We start from the raw sequence: 18,768 nt of genomic DNA, 5'->3' as shown, positions 1-18,768 counted from the left end.
CAGTACTAGGGAGTGTTTTCTAACTGTAGGGGGGATGGGATAGCTGTGACATGTCACTGATCTCTGCTCCCGATGACAGGGAGCAGAGATCAGTGTCATTGTCACTAGGCAGAACGGGGAGATGCTTGTTTACATCAGCAGCTCCCCGTTCGTCCTCTCCGTGAGGCGATCGCGGGTATCCCCGCGGAGATCGAGTCCGCGGGACCTGCGACCCGACTCATGGAGCTCCCAGGCAGCGCGCACGCAGTGGCACGGTGGAAAATTCAAATGGGACTTACAGGTACGCCCATTTGCCCAGCCGTGCCATTCTGCCAACGTACATCGGCGTGCGCCGGTAAGGAAGTGGTTAAACTGGATATACCATGTTTTCATGAATTCCTTGTTTACTCTATAATACTTTTAATCCTCCCTCACCTAACCTCATTATTATTATCATCATTATTATTAAGGGGGCTGTTCATCGCAACCCTGTAACTGGGGTGGTATTGTGCATAATTGAGTGCCCCAGTTTTGGCACTCTGTGAAATCTCTTCAGAGTTTGGGAATTTTTGAAGCTGTTACTTTCCTTTTTTTTTCATTTTTCTGCTTTCTGAAAATGTTGGTTACCTTATTGCATCTGGTTTTAATACTTCAGTCACAGACCTGGAACAAGCATATAGCAAATGAAAACTAGAGGAAAGTAATGATTCCATATCTGTAGTTCTGTGCTAGGTCCGAGATCTGTTAAAAATTAGTTTTTAATACTCGCATAATTTCTCTTGTTTTTTTATCTTTCAGCTGGATCTCTCTTGATACTGCTGCTAGATTGGGTACGAGCCCATGTGTCTGAAGTAGACAATATAGTTCAAGATGTGCTCCAAAGTGAAAGTCCCCCACAGCATGACAGGTTTTGGGATGCGGTATGTGTTACTTATTTGGAAGAATCATATAATAATCAAGATCTGCTGACTGCAAGTATGTTCACATACTGCCTTTGTACAAGGTGTTGGTGCCAGATTTGGCATTCATTTATTTACGGGACCCAGTTCTGTGCTTGAAAAGCACTGTAAATATAATTGCTATTTGAGTATGATGTGGACAACCCTGAGGTTGTAATGAAATGTTGGAATGTTTATAGCTGTTAGGCCTTGTTCGCACCTGCTCAAAATACTGACACTTAACAAAAGCGCCTATAGTATTAATGCAAGTTGTTCGTTGAGTTTGATGTGCATTTAACACGTGTTAAAAATGCTGACCAAATGCCCTGTGTTTTGTTTGACATGCATTGAAAACGCACCCCAGAGCAATCTCCTATCTTCCCATATCTGCCACAAGGACAACGAGGAATGGGTTGATAAAGTGAATTCCAGCCATTGAGACCACATTTTCTCTTTCAATATGTTTATTGAGAATTTTACAGTAACAGAACAAATGAAAATAATACAATCATTATCTCGTAGCTGGGGCCAACATGACCCTATCAGAAAGGACAAAGGCATATACAGTGCATCAATAATCAAAAACTTAATATATTAAAAAAAAAGGGGGGGGTAGAGAGAGAACTTTTTAATACCTTTTAAGTATAAGTGTTTCGGGAGTTATTCCATGTATATATTGAGTCCAACCTCACTAAAGTAGTGTAACAAGGAAACGTAGGTTAAGAACTCAGCCAAGGATCTATGGGTTTGCTACTGTAGGGATCGACGGGGACCTTCACAAAATATATCAGTACTAGCTGGCCGTACGGGTTCCCCCCTTGGGATCACTCTGTAACCCGCTCTGCTCCAACTGGGCTAGTTGGATATCTCAGTATCCCCCTCCCAAACCAATATAGAAATGTAGCAAGACCCTAAGCTCAATCAACTCATGAGGTAGCTCTTCCCCAAAACGAGGCCCCCCAGTTCTCCGGGAGCACCTTCAAACACTGGGTCAATGTATGTTTGAATCGTGCATGTAAAAAGGGCGGCTGCCTTAAAAGTCCCTCCCCGCAATGAACCAGCCTGGTATGTGGAAAGGAGAAAAGAAAAGGCAAAGAAGGGGGAAGGGGAAATAGACAGGGAGGGTCACCTCTAGGTAATATATGACCTGGATAAAGTGGGACCTTGGTGTACACTGCCCAAGGTTCCCAAATGGCCACGAATTTTTGGGTCCTATCCAAGAGCGTTGCTGTCATATGTTCCTGGGTCATTATCCAGGAGATTTTGCGTTTTGTCGCTTGGATAGAGACCCTGGGTTTCTTCCAGGCCCTTGCTAGCGATATTTTGGCTCCCAGAAACATGAAGAAGATTAAAGCTTGCGTATGTTTGTGAGCGCCAGTGATTCTGTGATTCAGTAGTGCAACTTTAGGGCCCTGGGAGATTGCTGTCCCGGTGACTCTCCTCACTAGAGCAAATAAGTGATTCCAGAAGCTGCGGATGCGTGGACACGTCCACCATATGTGATGAATAGTGCCCAAGTGGCCGCAACCTCTAAAACAAAGGGGTGAAGCATCCGGATATATCTTTGCTAGTCTTGTGGGGACATAGTGCCATCTAGTTATCAGTTTAACATTTGCTTCAATTAAGCCTGTGTTCAGTATACCTTTTTATAGGAGCGTCTAAAGGAGTGAAACCATTCCTCCAGATCCAGGCGAAGGTCCAGGTCAGACTCCCAAGCTTGAGCATAGGTGGGCAAATTCTTGTTCTAAGTGAGGTATACATGATTGATATACCACCCCTCTGATCCGTGAGGTTGGAGCACCACTGTTCATACATGGTAGGGTTGGGGGGGGCGATTTATCTGTCCATAGGGTGTGGAGGAAGTGCCTGATCTGGGAGAGGCAAAATCTCTCCGTATCTGGCATCTCAAGCTTGCTGAGGCAAGTCCCCGGGGTAATGGGGCCCGATGAGGTGAAGAAATGGCCTATTCTGAATAACCCCTTATTTAACCACCATATAAAGGCCTGAATATTCATCCCGGCTGGAAGCTGGGATTATGGAAAAGATGAGAAAGAGGTTTTAGTGCTGATATTAATGAGGATTGTTTCTGCATTGTGTCCGAAAATGACACTGAGTGGGAAAGGGTAGGGGCTAAGATGGGGGGTCTTAGTTGTGGGGGGCACCATAGGAGGTAATCTATTGTGTAGTGAGGTACCGCTTGTCTTTCCATAGCAATCCAGTCAGGCTTGGATCCCCCGGAGTTAGTTGCGCCGCTTGATAGGATAGGAATTGGGAGGGATCTGAACAGGTAGAGAATCCGGGGCATCAGGGTCATTTTCACCGCATTTATCCTACCCAGCCAGGACAGATCACATCTCGCCCAGGTTTTGAGGTTTTCCTCCAATTTACAGAACATCGGAGGGTGGTTGGATTTTGAGAAGAACAGGGTTGAAAATTAACGGAGAAGTTATGAACAGCAGCATATCGCCTGCAAATAATGCGCATTTGTGTTCCTGAGAACCACAAGAGACCCCCTTGATGTCCGAGTTTGATCTAATAGCTAAGGCTAAAGTCTCAATGGCGATCGCAAAGATCAGCGGCGAAAGAGGACAACCCTGCTTAGTGCCTTTGTGAATATTGAAACTTTCTGAGTAATGACCCCTAAGTCAGACTTGCGCGCTGGGGGTGGAGTAAAGTGAGTGAATGGTACCTGTGAAGTGTCGGCCAAAGCCCCATCTCTCCAGGATCTTAAATAGATAGGGCCAAGCTACAGAATGGAAGGCCTTTTCCATGTCTATTGAAAGTAGCATGCCAGTTTGCGGAGGGCCTCCATCCCATTGGGAATTTAAAAGCGAGATTATATCTATGGCCCTTCTCACCTGATCAGGACCCTGCCTCCCCGGGATGAAGCCCACCTGGTCCTTGTGTCTATACCTTGCTATGAAGCTAGACATTCTGGTGGCCAGAATTTTTGTCATGATTTTGACATCATTGTTTATAAGGGAGATCGGGCGGTAGTTCCCTACCTCACTGGTGTCCTTCCCCGGTTCAGGTATCACCGATATAAAGGCTGTTGAGATCTCTGTCCAGGGGGGATCCATCCCGTAAATAATTAAAAAATCTTGTCATATAGGGGGCCAAACTTTTTATAGTAACCGCTTGAGAAGCCATCTGGGCCTGGAGTTGAGCCCTGTTTAAGCGATTTGATCACTTCTAGTACTTCTTCCGTGGAAAAGGGTTCGTCTAAGAGTTCTCTATGGTTTTCAGTAAGCTGAGCAATAGGGAGGTCTCTGAGGAAGGCATCTATTTTGGAGGGCGAGGGGGGGGAGCTATCTGTATATAGTTTTTGGTAGAGGTTATGGAAGGCCTTCATGATGTGGACAGGGTTTTGTGTTAGGTCCCCCACTACCGTTCGAATTTTGGGGATAGATATGGTCCGTGTTTTAGGGCTTCGTTTTGTCGCTAATTTGGCCCCTATTTTGTTTGATTGATAGTGGAACCTGGCACCTGACCAACGTAGATGTTTTTCGGCAGAAGTGGTCAGGGTTAGGTTAAGGTGGACCCGGGCCATTTCTAGTTTTGAGAGTTTCCTTCGTAGGGTCAGGTTTGTGTGACTTGCATGCGGCAAGGAATTCGTCCGTGAGTTTCTGGGCATCTGCCTTTAGACAAAAGAGAGGATACTATAAAAGTAGCCAAAAAAACAGACTTTGTAGGCATGGAAACAATGGAGAAGTGAAAAAAATAAATTCAAAATATTTATTGAAAAATGTACAATATATAAACACTGTGTTCAAAAAGAGAAAAAACATGAAGTTTGATACAATTAGTGCAGTGAGCCCTTGTGCGTCTACGCGTTTCGCCGTGAGTCTTCTTCAGGACACGATCAAGGTTCAAAGGCGTGACAAAAGAAAGACATAGAACAAGTCTCACTGTCTTTAATTTGGTAAGCCTCGTATATCAAATCCCTGTGGTGGAAAGTATGGACTGGTTAATGTAAATCTTTTTTATTATTTTTTTATCCTCAAGCAGGGGCCCGCATATGTCTTGTAGCAGAGGGAGCAGAGACCATCAGGACAATGGTGCTGAGCTGTCCGGCATCACAAAAAAGCAGTAAGCCTTAGTAAGATTGAGCACTGCTGGCAGGCATATAGTGCAGCCTTTAACAATATGCAACGCGTGAAAGTAACACTATACATGTATGCCCCTGGGAGATGGCCGGGTGCTGTTCTCAGGAGGCTTCACTATATGCCTGCCAGCAGTGCTCAATCTCACTAAGGCTTACTGCTTTTTAGCGATGCCGGACACCTCAGCACCATTGTCCTGATGGTCTCTGCTACAAGACATATGTGGGCCCCTGCTTGAGGATAAAAAATAATAAAAAAGATTTACATTAACCATTCCATACTTTCCACCACGGGGATTTGATATACGTGGCTTACCAAATTAAAGACAGTGAGACTTGTTCTATGTCTTTCTTTTGTCACGCCTTCGAACCTTGATCGTGTCCTGAAGAAGCCTCACGGCGAAACGCGTAGACGCACAAGGGCTCACTGCACTAATTGTATCAACCTTCATGTTTTTTCTCTTTTTGAACACAGTGTTTATATATTGTACATTTTTCAATACATATTTTGAATTTATTTTTTCACTTCTCCATTGTTTCCATGCCTACAAAGTCTGTTTTTTTGGCTACTTTTATAGTATCCTCTCTTTTGTCTAAATAATTTCAGATGTGGCATTGGTAGTGCTGCTTCTTCCCACTCTCTCTGGGCATCTGCCTTTCTCTCCCTCTTTAGTTTAGAGGCTGACTGGATCAGTCTCCCCCTCCAACACTGACTTATGTGCCGCCCAAAGCGTCGAGGGAGAGACCGAACTGGTGTCGTTGTCCTGAAAATACTCCCCGATGGACCTCTCCAGGACAGTGAAGTGTACCGGGTTGCTTAATAGAGATTCATTAAGTCTCCATTTGTATGTCTGTTCTACTCTCTGTGGGCAAATCATTATCAAGGACATAATGGAGTGATCCGAAAGTGATGTGTCCCTAATTTGGGACTTCGTAGCTAGTGGAATTGCGATGGCTGGTAAGAAGATGTGATCTATCCTGGCATGAGTCCGGTGCACGGGTGAAATAGTGGGTGTAGTCTTTTGCCTGTGGATTGAGTTCTCTCCAGATATCCACCATCCCTAGAGTATTTAACTGTTGAGCTATTTTGAGACTGTCTGGGGGGATGTCTGGCCACGGGGCTCAGCCCACTAGATTTGTCTAGAACCAGATCGAAGGAGAGGTTCGACTCCCCTCCCATGACCATCGTCTCTTTTTAAAAAGTGGGCTTAATTTCAGTAGCATATCCTCGAAAAACTTTCCTTGTCCCCGGTTGGGGGCATAGTAGGAGAGAAAAGTATAGGGTCCTCCGTCTATAGTGCCTGTGGTCATCAGGTATCGGCCCTCTGGATCCCTGACCACCTTGGACATTGAATAGTTAACCCTCTTGGAAAAGCTTATCGCTACACCTCTAGTTTTGTTCTTGGCATTGGCCAGGTAGAAGTGCAGAAAATTTGGGTGAAGAAACGAGGGGTTATATGAGGAGGGGAAGTGTGTCTCTTGTTATGAGGACGATATCTGCCCTTAAACTGTGGTATTGGTGGAATAATTTCCTCCGTTTAATTGGGGAGTTTAGGCCCTGGACATTGTGGGAAAGAATCAGTAGCTTACATGGTGTATTAGTGGCCTCAGTCATGGATCAGAGGTAGAAACAGTAAAAGGAAAACCGAAGCTTACCCCTGGTGGTCAAGCTGTCTGAGTTGTTAGTATGCTCAAACAGTTTCCGATGTCCCAAGCCTGCAAGTCGGTGCCGGAGTCTCCCCTTGCTGGCTTTGTAACCGAGGTGACCTGGTTGGTGGGAGGGCGATGGGGTGTGAGAGAGAGGGGTAGAAAGGAGAGAGGAAAAAAGAGTAGGTTAAACAAATCTTAAATATAACATTCGATCGTGTAGAACTTGGGGAGAAAGGGTTGTCACCCTCATCCCCGTGGTCCTGGAAAGTCTTAGATCGCTTCCGACAGGATTGCAGCTTCCTCTCGAAAACCGTATGAAGCGCACGGCAGCCGTTCCGGTCCACCCGCCCTAAAAAGATATAATGCTTCTAGATTTAGCCCCAAAAGGAGCACAGACCTTCTGGTACAGTAACATTAAACCCCGCAGAAGAGGGGGAGGGGGGGATATAATCCCTTGTAACATCCTTTGTTAAGGTGACCCACGGGCCACCGGGGAACCCCTTACCTCAGGGATCCCCAATGGTGCCCCAGGACCTTCTCCCACACCCCCCCTCCCGTCCCACCGCAGGGGTGAGCCCAATAGGAGATAAAACAACATTGTAAACAGTAAACCGTACACATAGTTAACTTTCCCCGTGTCACGACCCCGGGGGAACCCCGTTAAGAACATATTAGATGAAACGAATTCTAGGAAAAATGTCTAACAGGGCTATATAATGAGTAGGTTGTGAAAAAAAAAAAATAGAAGTAAACATTTGAGGATGTATGCCAGGATCCCCAGTGGGGTCCCAGTTAAACCTGCTCGAAGGCTCAGAGGGAGTCCGTTAGAAGTCAACGGTACAGTTCCTGTGGGAGCTGTGCAAGGAATCTCCTCAGATGTCATCAATCAGTCTAAGGGGGGCATGAGTCCTTGGACCTTTTGGATTGTTGTTTCTGCCAGACAGGCGTAATTGGGCTAGTTGGGGAAGGTCTCTTGATTGAAGAGGATCCCTTCCCTGTGGTCTGGGGTAGTATCTCTTGGGAGATAAGCCCTAGATGGACCTTCAGCGAAGGATGAAAATCCATAGGGCTTGTTCTGGTAGGAAAAATTCAGGCGAAAGGGGAAGGCCCATCTGTATGTGATTTCTTTTTGTGTTAGAATCAACAGAAGGGGTTTCATCGACCGCCTTTTCTGGACCATGAGGGGGACAGGTCAGAAAATATCTGTATTTGATGTTCCCTTATGGTAAGTTTGTCGTTCGACCGTGCCGCTCTCATTACCTCCTCTTTGATTGATTAGTAATGGGGCTTCACTATAACATCCCTGGGGAGGCCATCTTTCCTCACTGGCTGAAGTGCTCTGTCTAACTCCAGCTTGTGGTCTGGGATAAGGTTCTTGAGAAGGGTACGGACCGCTGGTTGCACTTCCCTTACCGATTTCGGGAGGCCTCGGATTCTGAAATTATAGCGGCGGGACCTATTTTCGAGGTCGTCTATTTTAAAAAGGGCCACTTCAAGTTGATCCTAAATGTCCTGGCTGTATATTGGTTGATTCTGGCTGCTGACTGGTCTGTTTTCTGTTGGATGTGTTCAATCCTCATGCCTAAGTGCTGGAGGTCAGCCTGTATGGCGGTGGTGATTTGTGTTGCTGTCTGAGCAAGGCCTCTGGCCAGCATCATGGAAAAAGCCTCCATCAAAGCAGGCAGATCTGTGGGGGATTGTGGTGATGTATATCTCTCAGTGAGTTAGTGGGGGTGCTCAGCATGTCCTTCAGGGAGGTGAGGTGGAATTCACCTATGGATCTGCCTATCAGGGATTCCGTGGATGCCGGTGAAATAGGGAGCAAGTAAGGTGCACTGACTGCGTTCCTCCCCTGTACTAGGCTGGGAGCAGGCCCCTCTTCCTGGTCCGCTATGGACTCCTCTGCCTCCTGGTGCATTCCGAGTGAGCTTGCGGCTGCCATCTTGGATCGGCCTGTTTGCAGCAATGATTCCTCCAGCTGCCTCACGAGGTCATGCCTAGCAGGGGGAACCTGGTCATCAGTATATGCTTGGGGATGTCCCCGAGCAATCCGCTGTGGAGCGGGTCCGGTCCGGGGCTCTGTCGGCTACAGCGGCCTGCAGTGGACGGGAACGGTGCGGAGCTCCGTGGCTAAGCGGCCATCTTAGGAAGCTCCGCGCATGCGCCTCCCCTCGAGACCACATTTTATGAAATTGTTTAGGACAGTCCCTATGTTTATTAGGTCAACTCTTCTCTCCTCAGATTGGAATTAACTGCGTCTGTCTATTGAGTGCATGTTGGTGGACTAGGCAAGATCCATTTCTTCAGTATGAATTTACGGGCTAAATATAAGGATCTCGTCCACATCAATTGTATATCAAATGGAAGAAGGTTTTCCAGAATCACCCCCAGAAGGGTAACCTTCGGGTCAGACAAAACAGGTGTAGGGAAAAGTGTGTTTAGGGGTATTAAAATTAAACTCCTAGTAGCGGTGAAGTTTATGGCAGCGCCAGAAGATGTGAATGAGGGTGCCCATAGCCGTAACACATCTGGGACATTGTGGTGATTCTGCCCTCCCCCAAGCAATGTAGCTTCTGTGGAGTGTAGTGTACTCTGTGGATAATCAACAATTGGGTCAGACATTGTGAGGAGGATAAAGAGACCTAGGTAAAATAAGACTGAATCCACTGCTTTTAAGTATCTTACTATTGAAATGGCCTTTGTGTAATCAGTGCAACTGATGCTAGACCCATTACTAGGAACCAGAGGTCCCAATTTTGAAGCATTTCCGTAGACCGACCCTATGTTGAAACACTAATTTTTACCTCAATGGAATATAACTCACCTTGGTTCTCTGGGTTGGTGGGTTGGGCACAGCTATTTTTGTGTCTTTTTTTCCTTGTAACATCCTCTGTGAGCTCCTAAACCTCTCATGTTCCTTCTAATTTTTGTTTGCTTGGAACAAGCAGTACACTTGAGTTTCAGTCTTGTGCACTGCTCAAGCACACTACAAATCCCAGAGTGCCTAGTCCAACACGGGAGCGAGTAAGAGAGAGTAGCTACATTCCTACTTACAGTGGAGCATGGAGGAAAAAATTTAACCACCTTCTAACAGGAAGTCAGCCCACAGCAGCAAAATAAAAAATAAAGAATTTGGAGTGTTGAAGGAAGCCAAGAGCAATGAAAAGTACTTTTTTTTACTTACATAGAATTGCTTTTGTTCAAGCCAGAGTTTAGTATCACTTAAAGTTAATTTTTGTGTGTGACCGATGGACAGTACAGGGACATCCTTTGTTGCTAGCATCTAGCTGAACAGCAGTAGTGGCCAATAGAGTTAATTTAAGCTGTAATGGTGTATGCATGTAAATGGTACTCAGACGTTTCATGCAAACTGTGTAGGGAGCACTTGTACGCAGAATCTTGCTACCAGCAAGATCCTGTGTAAAAACACTTCTGTGCTGTATGAATGAGGCCTAATGCATATTGTTTCCCATCACCCACCATGTCTCCTGAAGTGGGGAGACTGTAGAGCTTGATACTATATTACCCAGGGTATCCATTTTCAGTTGGGAGAATATTATTTGAACAACAAGGCTAGAAAGATGCACTGAGAAGGCTCCTCCCTATTGATATTGCCCTCCTTAACCAAAACTTTAGTTCATACAGGTCAACTACAAGATCTTTGGGAAACTAGAGGATTTTCTGTATGTAAAACTATAATATGATTTCATAATCTACTGTTTTATATTTCTGCAGATAACTGGACTTGTTCTGCAAGGTCGTATAGATGAAGCACGACAGTTGCTAGCCAAAGAAGCTGCTGCTTCCTTAGAAACAAGGAGCATGTGCAGAGCGCTGGATGATCTTATGAAGAAAATGCCAGTTCTTAATGTATGTTATTTATCATATGGTCAATGCTGTATTTTACATTTATAGTAGTTGTCTGTTTCCCCTATGCCAGTGAATATATGGTCCGTCTTTGTGCTTTGTTTTCTCAAATCTGATTTTATGTCTGTGCAATAAATTTGAATCATTGAAAAATATGATCCCTTCCACACTGTTCATTTGTTTAATTCCAGAAATATAAACAGGGAAACAATATTTATAAGTCCAAAGCATGTAGTATCTCAAGTGAAATGAGCCAACGTTGGATTTATGGAGTAGGGTATCTATAAATACAATGAGTCTATAGGAGTGCACCCTAAATTTTGATAAGTAGAGGGGAAGAAGGTAGAACAAGTTCATGGGTGAGAAAATAGTTGGTTAGGTATTAGGGGCTTCTTTGTGATTTAAAGGATACGTTTACCCCTTTACAAAATAATGTTTTTGTTTTTTTGTTGGGAGCCTGGAAAGCATTGCACTCACGATCAACAGATCATTGGTGCAATGCAGGGCTCTTGCAGAAAACCGTTACACATTAACAGGAAGCATCAATGAACTACCACAGCGCTCAACAGCGCCGTAGTAGTTCATTGAGAACTACAATTCAACAGCCGCAAAGGCTGCCGAACCTTGTAGTTTTTCTAATCGTAGAACTCTGTGAATAAGCTCCGCCTGCCCAGTCATGTTCTTTGCAGAGAATGACAGCGCTGGGGAAGAAGATCGCCCGGCGTCTGTCACATTGGGGAGCCGGTGAATATGTTACATATTACACCCTGAATATCTGTGTAACATGTTACAAAAGGTGAACTTATTTGTTTTTTATGCTAAGTCTGTTCATGCTAATTAATGTGTGGGCATGACAATTGCAGGCATGTATTACCTTTCATAGGTCACAATACTCCCCTGACCCAGCCTTCATCTTCTGTTCTTCCCAGAAATTTGCTCCGTCTTTGTTCAGGCATCATCATGTCAGCATCTACTTCCTAAATTGAGATGCTGTCCCATTAATGTCACAATCATACGAAGCCTGGTGACTGACTGGCCAATAGCCTTTGTACAGTTGGCCTTTACTGAAGTAGTTTTAACTAGAGGGTACCAAAACCAAAAATTCAAGATGCACTTTATCAAAACTAACCAGTTTAAAATTTTATATATATATATAATATATGTGTATCATGAATGTGAATTTTATTGTCGGCCATTATCGGCACCTTTAGCTCAAAAAAATGCATCCCTTTAAATTCTATGTATGTCTTCACACTGGTCCGTTGTGGTGCTTGCTGCATTTTTGGTCAGTTAAAAAAAACGGCACCAAATATGCACCCGTGTTAAATTTTTGGTGCGAGTTTTCGAGCCACATGACCTATGAAAAATGCACCATAAGCACAGTAAAATGCGTTTTTTTTTTTTTTTTTCTTGCTTTAGTCAACGGGTTCGCAGACACTGACAGAGTTTGAACTAAAGTGGCAGCATTGGCAAGAGGTATGTGCACGCCATCTGCAGGAGGGAACCTTTGCATCTAGTCCACCTATGGAAACCATATGTCAGGTTAGTGGTCTGCTTGGAAAGTCAATTCTTGCTTATCCTCCCTTTTTTTTTTTCAAGTAGATGTGTAATCCTCTGACAGGACTGATTATTCTGCTCTTCTGCCACCACCAATAGGTGTTACAGGGTGATGAGGAAACTTTGCTAATGAAGAAGGACCTCATGGCTACGTGGTATCATTTTCTCGTTTCACGAATGCTTTTCACTTACCCAACAGTGAAACCGACAGAATTGCATTCATATGCTCAGGTAACAGACAACATTTAAATTCTTTCCTCCATGAAATTCTCCAGCGTTCCACCACAATTTTTACAAAATTCATTCACAGTTTTCTCCTTTCAGGTCTGTTTAAACCTTTTTTCGGCAAGTGAAAGTGATCCAGAACCACTAGACAGTATCCTACTGGCTGCGTTTGAGCTAGACATTCATCAAGTCATCAAGGAATTTAGGTATTCTTTTGGCACTTAGATATTTATTTATTTTTTTGGTTATTAGTCCATTCAATCTTATTATATATGGTGCATTGTTACTTAAAATGGAACTTCACTCTCTCAATCAACATTTTCTTTTTTTTTTTACATTTCTTCAGTTACTTCCTGGTTTCCAGGCCAAGCAAATGATGGCATACATCCCAGGCGTCTTCAGGAGGGGTTTTCTTAGCTAAGCACACCCTCCTACCAGGATGCCTGAGCTAAGGGCAAATGGATTTCAGGAAGTAAATGTTACATGAATCACCTGCCCTTAAGCTTGCCAGGGCCAGAAATGTTGGGGGGGGGGGTTTAAAGTGAATTCTCAGCAAAATAAAGCATGGTGATATAGATGGATGGGGGAGTTTGCTTTGAATATTTAAAATTAATTAAATGGTGTTTTTGGTTTGCGTTGCTGAGATACATTGCAGTTCCACTTTAAAGTGACAATAAACTCTGGTTTGAAAAGAAAAATGTGTGTATGTATATATATACATGTGTGTGTGTGTGTGTGTGTGTGTGTGTGTGTGTGTATATATATATATATATATATATCTCTTCACGAAACATACCAGAATAGTAACACGGATGATACACCAAATATCGTGGGTCATATCAAACAGTAGCTCATAAAAAAAGCACGGAGATGCATTTAGTAAATGTCTGGAGCAACAGAGAGCAGCATCAAACAAACCGGGCTTTTTCCGAAGCAATGGTGTCAGGGCTGGGCTCAGCCCTTCCTTCTGTGAGCTGGACGCTCAGCTGTCGGCTAATTGCCAGCTCCTATCTCTCCACAGTTACTCAGCTGTTGATATCCTGCTCGTAGTCCTGCCTACTTAAGCCGTCCAGTCCAGAGGATCTCTGCCTTCACCTTGGTCAACATCAGAGACTATCTCCTGCATTCCTGTTAAAGACTTGCTTGGCTGACATCCCTTCGGGCTCCAGATCCTGCTTGCTGTTTTACTACCCTTATCTCCGGCTCCCTGGCGTTTGGCTTGCCTGACTGTCCATTCTGGTTCCTGAACTCTGGCTATGTTTTGACTACGTTTGTTCTATTTAATTTTATTATTAAACAAGTGTGATTTAACTGTACTTCTCTCTCGGTCTGATTTCATGGTTTCTGACAGTAGACGAAGGCCATGAATTCAGAAGATAGTCAATCCACTTGTTGGTAATATTTTTTCCGGATTGGATGAGCAAGATAACCGCATGGATCAGTTTTTGCCAAGGCGTTACAAACACTCCTGAGTCGCATGGCTCACCTGGAATCTTCTACTGTGGCTGCTCCGGTATAACCTGAGTTGCAGGCCGTCCCTGCTGCTGTGCCAGTCTCTGTGCAGGCACCCGCCTCGAGTATTGCCTCTATAGAAGGTATGTCTGGTTCCACTCTGCTTCCCCAGCGATTTGGGTATGATCCAGTCTAATGCAGAGGGTTTCTCAACCAGGTTGAGATTTACTTTGAGATGCTGCCCCAGGCGTTTCCCACGGACAGAAGCAAAGTAGGTTTCGTGATATCTTTGTTTTCTGAGAGAGCCTTGGCCTGGGCAAACCCTCCATGGGAGACGCAAAAACCTGTTGTCTTGAGTTACCCTGAGTTTGTGGCCTCCTTTAAAAGGGTATTTGACGTTCCCGCCTTCTCCACTTCTGCTGCCAAGTTACTCATGTCCAAACAGAGTACGAGAACTGTTGCCGACTACGCCATTGAATTCCGTACTCTGGCAGCAGAGGTTGCTTGGAACAATGAGGCTGTCGTGGCTGCTTTTTCTCATGGTCTCTCGGATTCCATCAAGGATGAGATAGCAGCCCGAGATATACCCACAGAGCTGGAGAAGTTGATCATGTTTGCCATCCTCATTGACTCCAGACTCAGAGAAAGGATTTCTTTTAAGGAGCGCTTGCGGAAGCCTCCTGTGCGTTTGCCTCTGAGCTTTGCAGTCCCACCCATGCCTCCCTCACCTCCCATGCCTTCTGGTACCGAGTCGGTCAGTGAAGATGAACCCATGCTCTTGTGCTTCACCCGTCTCTCTGCGGATGAGAGAACCTTTAGGAGGAGGGAGAGATTGTGCCTTTATTGTGGCCAGGCAGGTCACTTTTTGAAGTCTTGTCCTACCCGTCCAGGGAATGCCCGAACCTTGAGGTCCTGTCACGGACAGACCTTAGGTGGTATTGTTTCATCCCCAGTTATCCAGAAGGATAAGCCCTTGGTTTCGGTCACCCTTTCTTGGGCTGAGTCGTCCATCGAGATACAGGCTCTAATCGACTCTGGGGATGCAGGCCTGTTCATTGATGCTGCTTTTGTATTGAAGCACTCGATTCCACTGCAGTTGCGTGACACTCCACTTGCCATTGAGGCTCTTGACGGGTGACCCCTACAGCCTGCTCATGAGACGGTTCCGTTGTCCATGGCCGTAGGGGCTCTTCACCATGTAATAATCCAATTTCAAGTTATTTCCTCACCTAAGTTTCCCCTGGTTATTGATTATCCATGGTTACAGAGGCACAACCTCTCTCTTGATTGGCTCTGTGCTGAGGTTCTCTCCTGTTCGCCACACTGCAGTAAGACATGCTTCCAGAAGGTAGCCAAGGTCCTGTGCACCTCTTCACTCTCCTTCCTGCCGCGATTTTAGCAATGTCTTTGACAAAGGTCAAGCCGGTACTTTGCCTCCACCAGCTGTATGATTGTGCAAATTAATTTCAACCTGGTGCCATACCCCCTCGTGGCCAGATTTACCTTTTGTCAGTCTTGGAGGATAAGGCCATGGAGGAGTATGTTGCAGGCACACTTTCTCGAGATTTCATCCACAAATCCTCGTCTCCTGCTTGTGCTGGTTTCTTCTTCGTGAAGAAGAGTGGTGAACTGAGACCTTGTATTGATTATAGGGGCCTCAATCGTTTCACGATTAAGAATGCCTATCTGATTCCGTTGATTATGGAGTTATTTGACCGCCTCAAGGGAGCAACGTTTTTCACAAAGCTTGATTTTAGAGGGGCATACAATCTCGTGAGGATTAAGGAGGGCGACGAGTGGAACAGACCATTATGAGTACCTCGTAATGCCTTTTGGCCTTTGTAACGCCCCGGCAGTTTTCCAGGAATTTATTAACGATATCCTCCGAGATTTGTTGCCGTTATGTGTGGTGGTTTATCTCGATGATATCCTCATATTTTCCAAGTCCCTGGAGAGCCACCACACAGATGTCTGTCGTGTGCTTCAGAAACTAAGAGAGAACCATCTCTATTGTAAATTGGAGAAGTGCGAGTTCCATCGTTAACAGGTTAAATTCCTGGGCTATGTCATTTCCACTGCTGGTTTTTTGATGGACCCAGAGAAACTTTCAGTCCTATAGTGGCCCCGACCCTTGAGTTTACGTCCTCTGCAGCGTTTCCTGGGCTTTGCCAACTATTATCGGAAGTTTTTTTGTAACTTCTCATCTCTGGGCAAGCCCCTGACTGATATGACCAGAAAACACGGTAACCCACAGAGTTGGTCTCCAGAGTCTGTTAAGGCCTTTGAGAGTCTCAAGGCTGCCTTTGTCTCTGCTCCTGTGTTGGCACATCCTGATCCTATGTTACCTTTTATCCTTGAGGTTGATGCTTCTGAGACTGGTGTTGGCACCCTTCTGTCTCAACGTCCTACCTCCTGAGAGCGCTATGCATCCTTGTGGCTACTTTTCCAAGAAATTGTCACTTGCGGAGTGCAATTACGAGATTGGTGACAGAGAGCTGTTGGTGATCATTTTAGCCCTGAAAGAATGGAGACATCTCCTCGAAGGTACCACTGTGCCGGTTCTCGAACTTGCTGACCATAAGAATCTCACATTCTTGGCTGAGGCTAAACGCCTCTCTCCCAAAAGGGCGCGATGGGCTTTTTTCTTGTCAAGTTTCAATGACATTGTCTCATTCTTACCCGATACTAAGAATATAAGGGCTGACGCCTTGTCATGACAATTTTCCTCCACTTCCAAGTCAGAGTCAGTTTCCTGTGATTCCTCCTGATAGTGTTCTGGCTACGGTTCGCACCAGTCTTACTTCTCCTTTGGGTGACAAAATTCTTGCTGCTCAGGTCCATGCTCCTCCTGAGAAACCTTGTGACTGCTGCTTTGTCCCAGAGAGTCTCCGTACTGCCGTGCTCATGACTTACCATTCTCCCAAGGCTGCTGGCCACCCTGGGAAGAATCAACTCTTTTGAGCCATTTCCCAACAATTCTGGTGGCCTAGTCTACGTGCTGATGTAAATGCCTTCATAGCTGCCTGTTCCGTGTGTGCTCAGAGTAAGACTCCACGACACCTTCCAGTGGGCCTCCTACAACCCATACCCAATGGAGAGAGGCCCTGGACCCACCTGTCTATGGATTTCATTGTGGAGTTACCCAACTCCCAGGGCAACACAGTTATCCTTATGGTGGTTGACCGATTCTCAAAGATGTGTCATTCCACTTAAGTAGTTGCCCACTAAGGAACTGACTTCCATTTTTGCTTGCGAGATCTTTCATTTACATGGGCTACCCAAGGTGATTGTCTCAGGCAGGGGTAGTCAGTTTGTGTCCCGGTTGTGGGGAGCCTTTTGTGTCCAGAGTTGGGAATTCAGCTTGCTTTCTCATCACCTGCAGTCTAATGGGGCCGCAGAACAAGCCAATCAGTCCTTGGAGCAATTCCTACGTTGCTATATTTCTGACCATCATAACAACTGATAAGACCTATTACCGTGGGCAGAGTTTGCCCACAACAGTGCCTTGAATTCTGCTTCCCGATTGTCCCCTTTTTTGGCGAATTATGGTTTCCAACCTTCCATGTTGCCTGACTCATTTGTTCCGCAGAGTATTCCTGGGTTAGAGGAGCATCTCAGTGGTCTTCGTTCAACTTGGGCACAAGTCCAGGAGGCTTTGCGACATGCTAATGATAGGTACAGACTAAATGCTGACCGCAGACGATTGCCTGCGCTTTCCTACCAGGTTGGGGACAGGGTCTGGCTGTCATCTCGCAACTTCCGACTTCGTGTTCCCTCACTGAAGTTCACACCTCGCTTTATTGGGCCTTTCCGTATTCTTTGGAGGATTAACCCAGTGGCTTACGCATATTAGAAGGAAGGTCTAATGCGTATTTCGAATGTATTTCATGTCTCCTTATTAAAACCTTTGGTCTGCAACCGCTTTACCACCTCTGTGCCACGTCCTCACCCTGTACAGGTTGAGAACCATGAGGAGTATGAAGTACAGTCCATTGTGGACTCCCGTAGATTCCGTGGGCGCATACAGTACCTGGTGCATTGGAAAGGGTACGGTCCGGAGAAACGCTCTTGGGTCTCATCCTCGGACGTACATGCCCCTGTCCTCCGTGATCTCCATAGACGTTTTCTCCTCAAACCTGGTGGTCCTCCAAGGGGGAGGGGTCGTTGAGGAGGGGGTACTGTCAATGCTGGGCTCAGCCCTTCCTTCTCTGAGCTGGCCGCTCAGCTGTCAGCTAATTGCCAGCTCCTATCTCTCCACAGTTACTCAGCTGTTGATGATATCCTGCTCGTCAGTCCTGCCTACTTAAGCCGTCCAGTCCAGAGGATCTCTGCCTTCGCCTTGGTCAACATCAGAGACTATCTCCTGCATTCCCGTTTAAAGACTTGCTTGGCTGACAGCCCTTCTGGCTCCAGATCCTGCTTGCTGTTTTACTACGCTCCGCTCCGGCTCCCTGACATTTGGCTTATCTGACTATCCATTCCGGTTCCTGAACTCTGGCTATATTTTGACTACGTTTGTTCTATTTACTTTTATTATTAAACAAGTGTGATTTAACCACTTGCTTACTGGGCACCTAAACCCCCTTCCTGCCCAGACCAATTTTCAGCTTTTAGCGCTGTCACTCTTTGAATGACAATTGCGCGGTCATACAACACTGTACCCAAATGAAATTTTTATCATTTTGTTCCCACAAATAGAGCTTTCTTTTGGTGGTATTTGATCAACTCTGTTTTTTTTTTTTTTTTAAATTAAATACCGAATTTAAAAAAAAAACAAAAAAAAAAACGTTTTTTTATATTTTGTTAATAAATTTTGCTGCGCTTAATAAATAGGGCTGCGCTGATGGGCACCGATAGGGCTGCGCTGATGGGCACCGATAAGGTGACACTGATGGGCACTGATAAGGTGACACTGATGGACACTGGCACTACTGGTGGGCAATGATAGGTGGCACTTGTAGGCACTGATAGGTGGCACTGATTGCTGGCACTTATGTA

At 45.4% G+C, this 18,768-nt stretch overlaps 1 protein-coding gene across 2 annotated transcripts in view; it reads left to right on the top strand.

Moving 5' to 3' along the window:
• Positions 1-18,768, top strand: part of NUP85 (nucleoporin 85) — a 110,852-nt gene that overhangs the window by 54,925 nt on the left and 37,159 nt on the right. For both annotated transcript variants that reach the window (XM_073606168.1, XM_073606167.1), the window contains exons 7-11: positions 778-899; positions 10,405-10,539; positions 11,956-12,078; positions 12,193-12,324; positions 12,418-12,524. In XM_073606168.1, coding sequence (XP_073462269.1) covers positions 778-899; positions 10,405-10,539; positions 11,956-12,078; positions 12,193-12,324; positions 12,418-12,524 — 619 coding nt within the window. The remainder of the gene's footprint in view (positions 1-777; positions 900-10,404; positions 10,540-11,955; positions 12,079-12,192; positions 12,325-12,417; positions 12,525-18,768) is intronic.

Source organism: Aquarana catesbeiana, linkage group LG12 (genome assembly GCF_042186555.1).
Source record: "Aquarana catesbeiana isolate 2022-GZ linkage group LG12, ASM4218655v1, whole genome shotgun sequence".
Taxonomy (NCBI): domain Eukaryota; kingdom Metazoa; phylum Chordata; class Amphibia; order Anura; family Ranidae; genus Aquarana; species Aquarana catesbeiana.
Note: the sequence above shows the minus strand (reverse complement) of the source record. Positions and strands in the feature narration are given on the sequence as shown.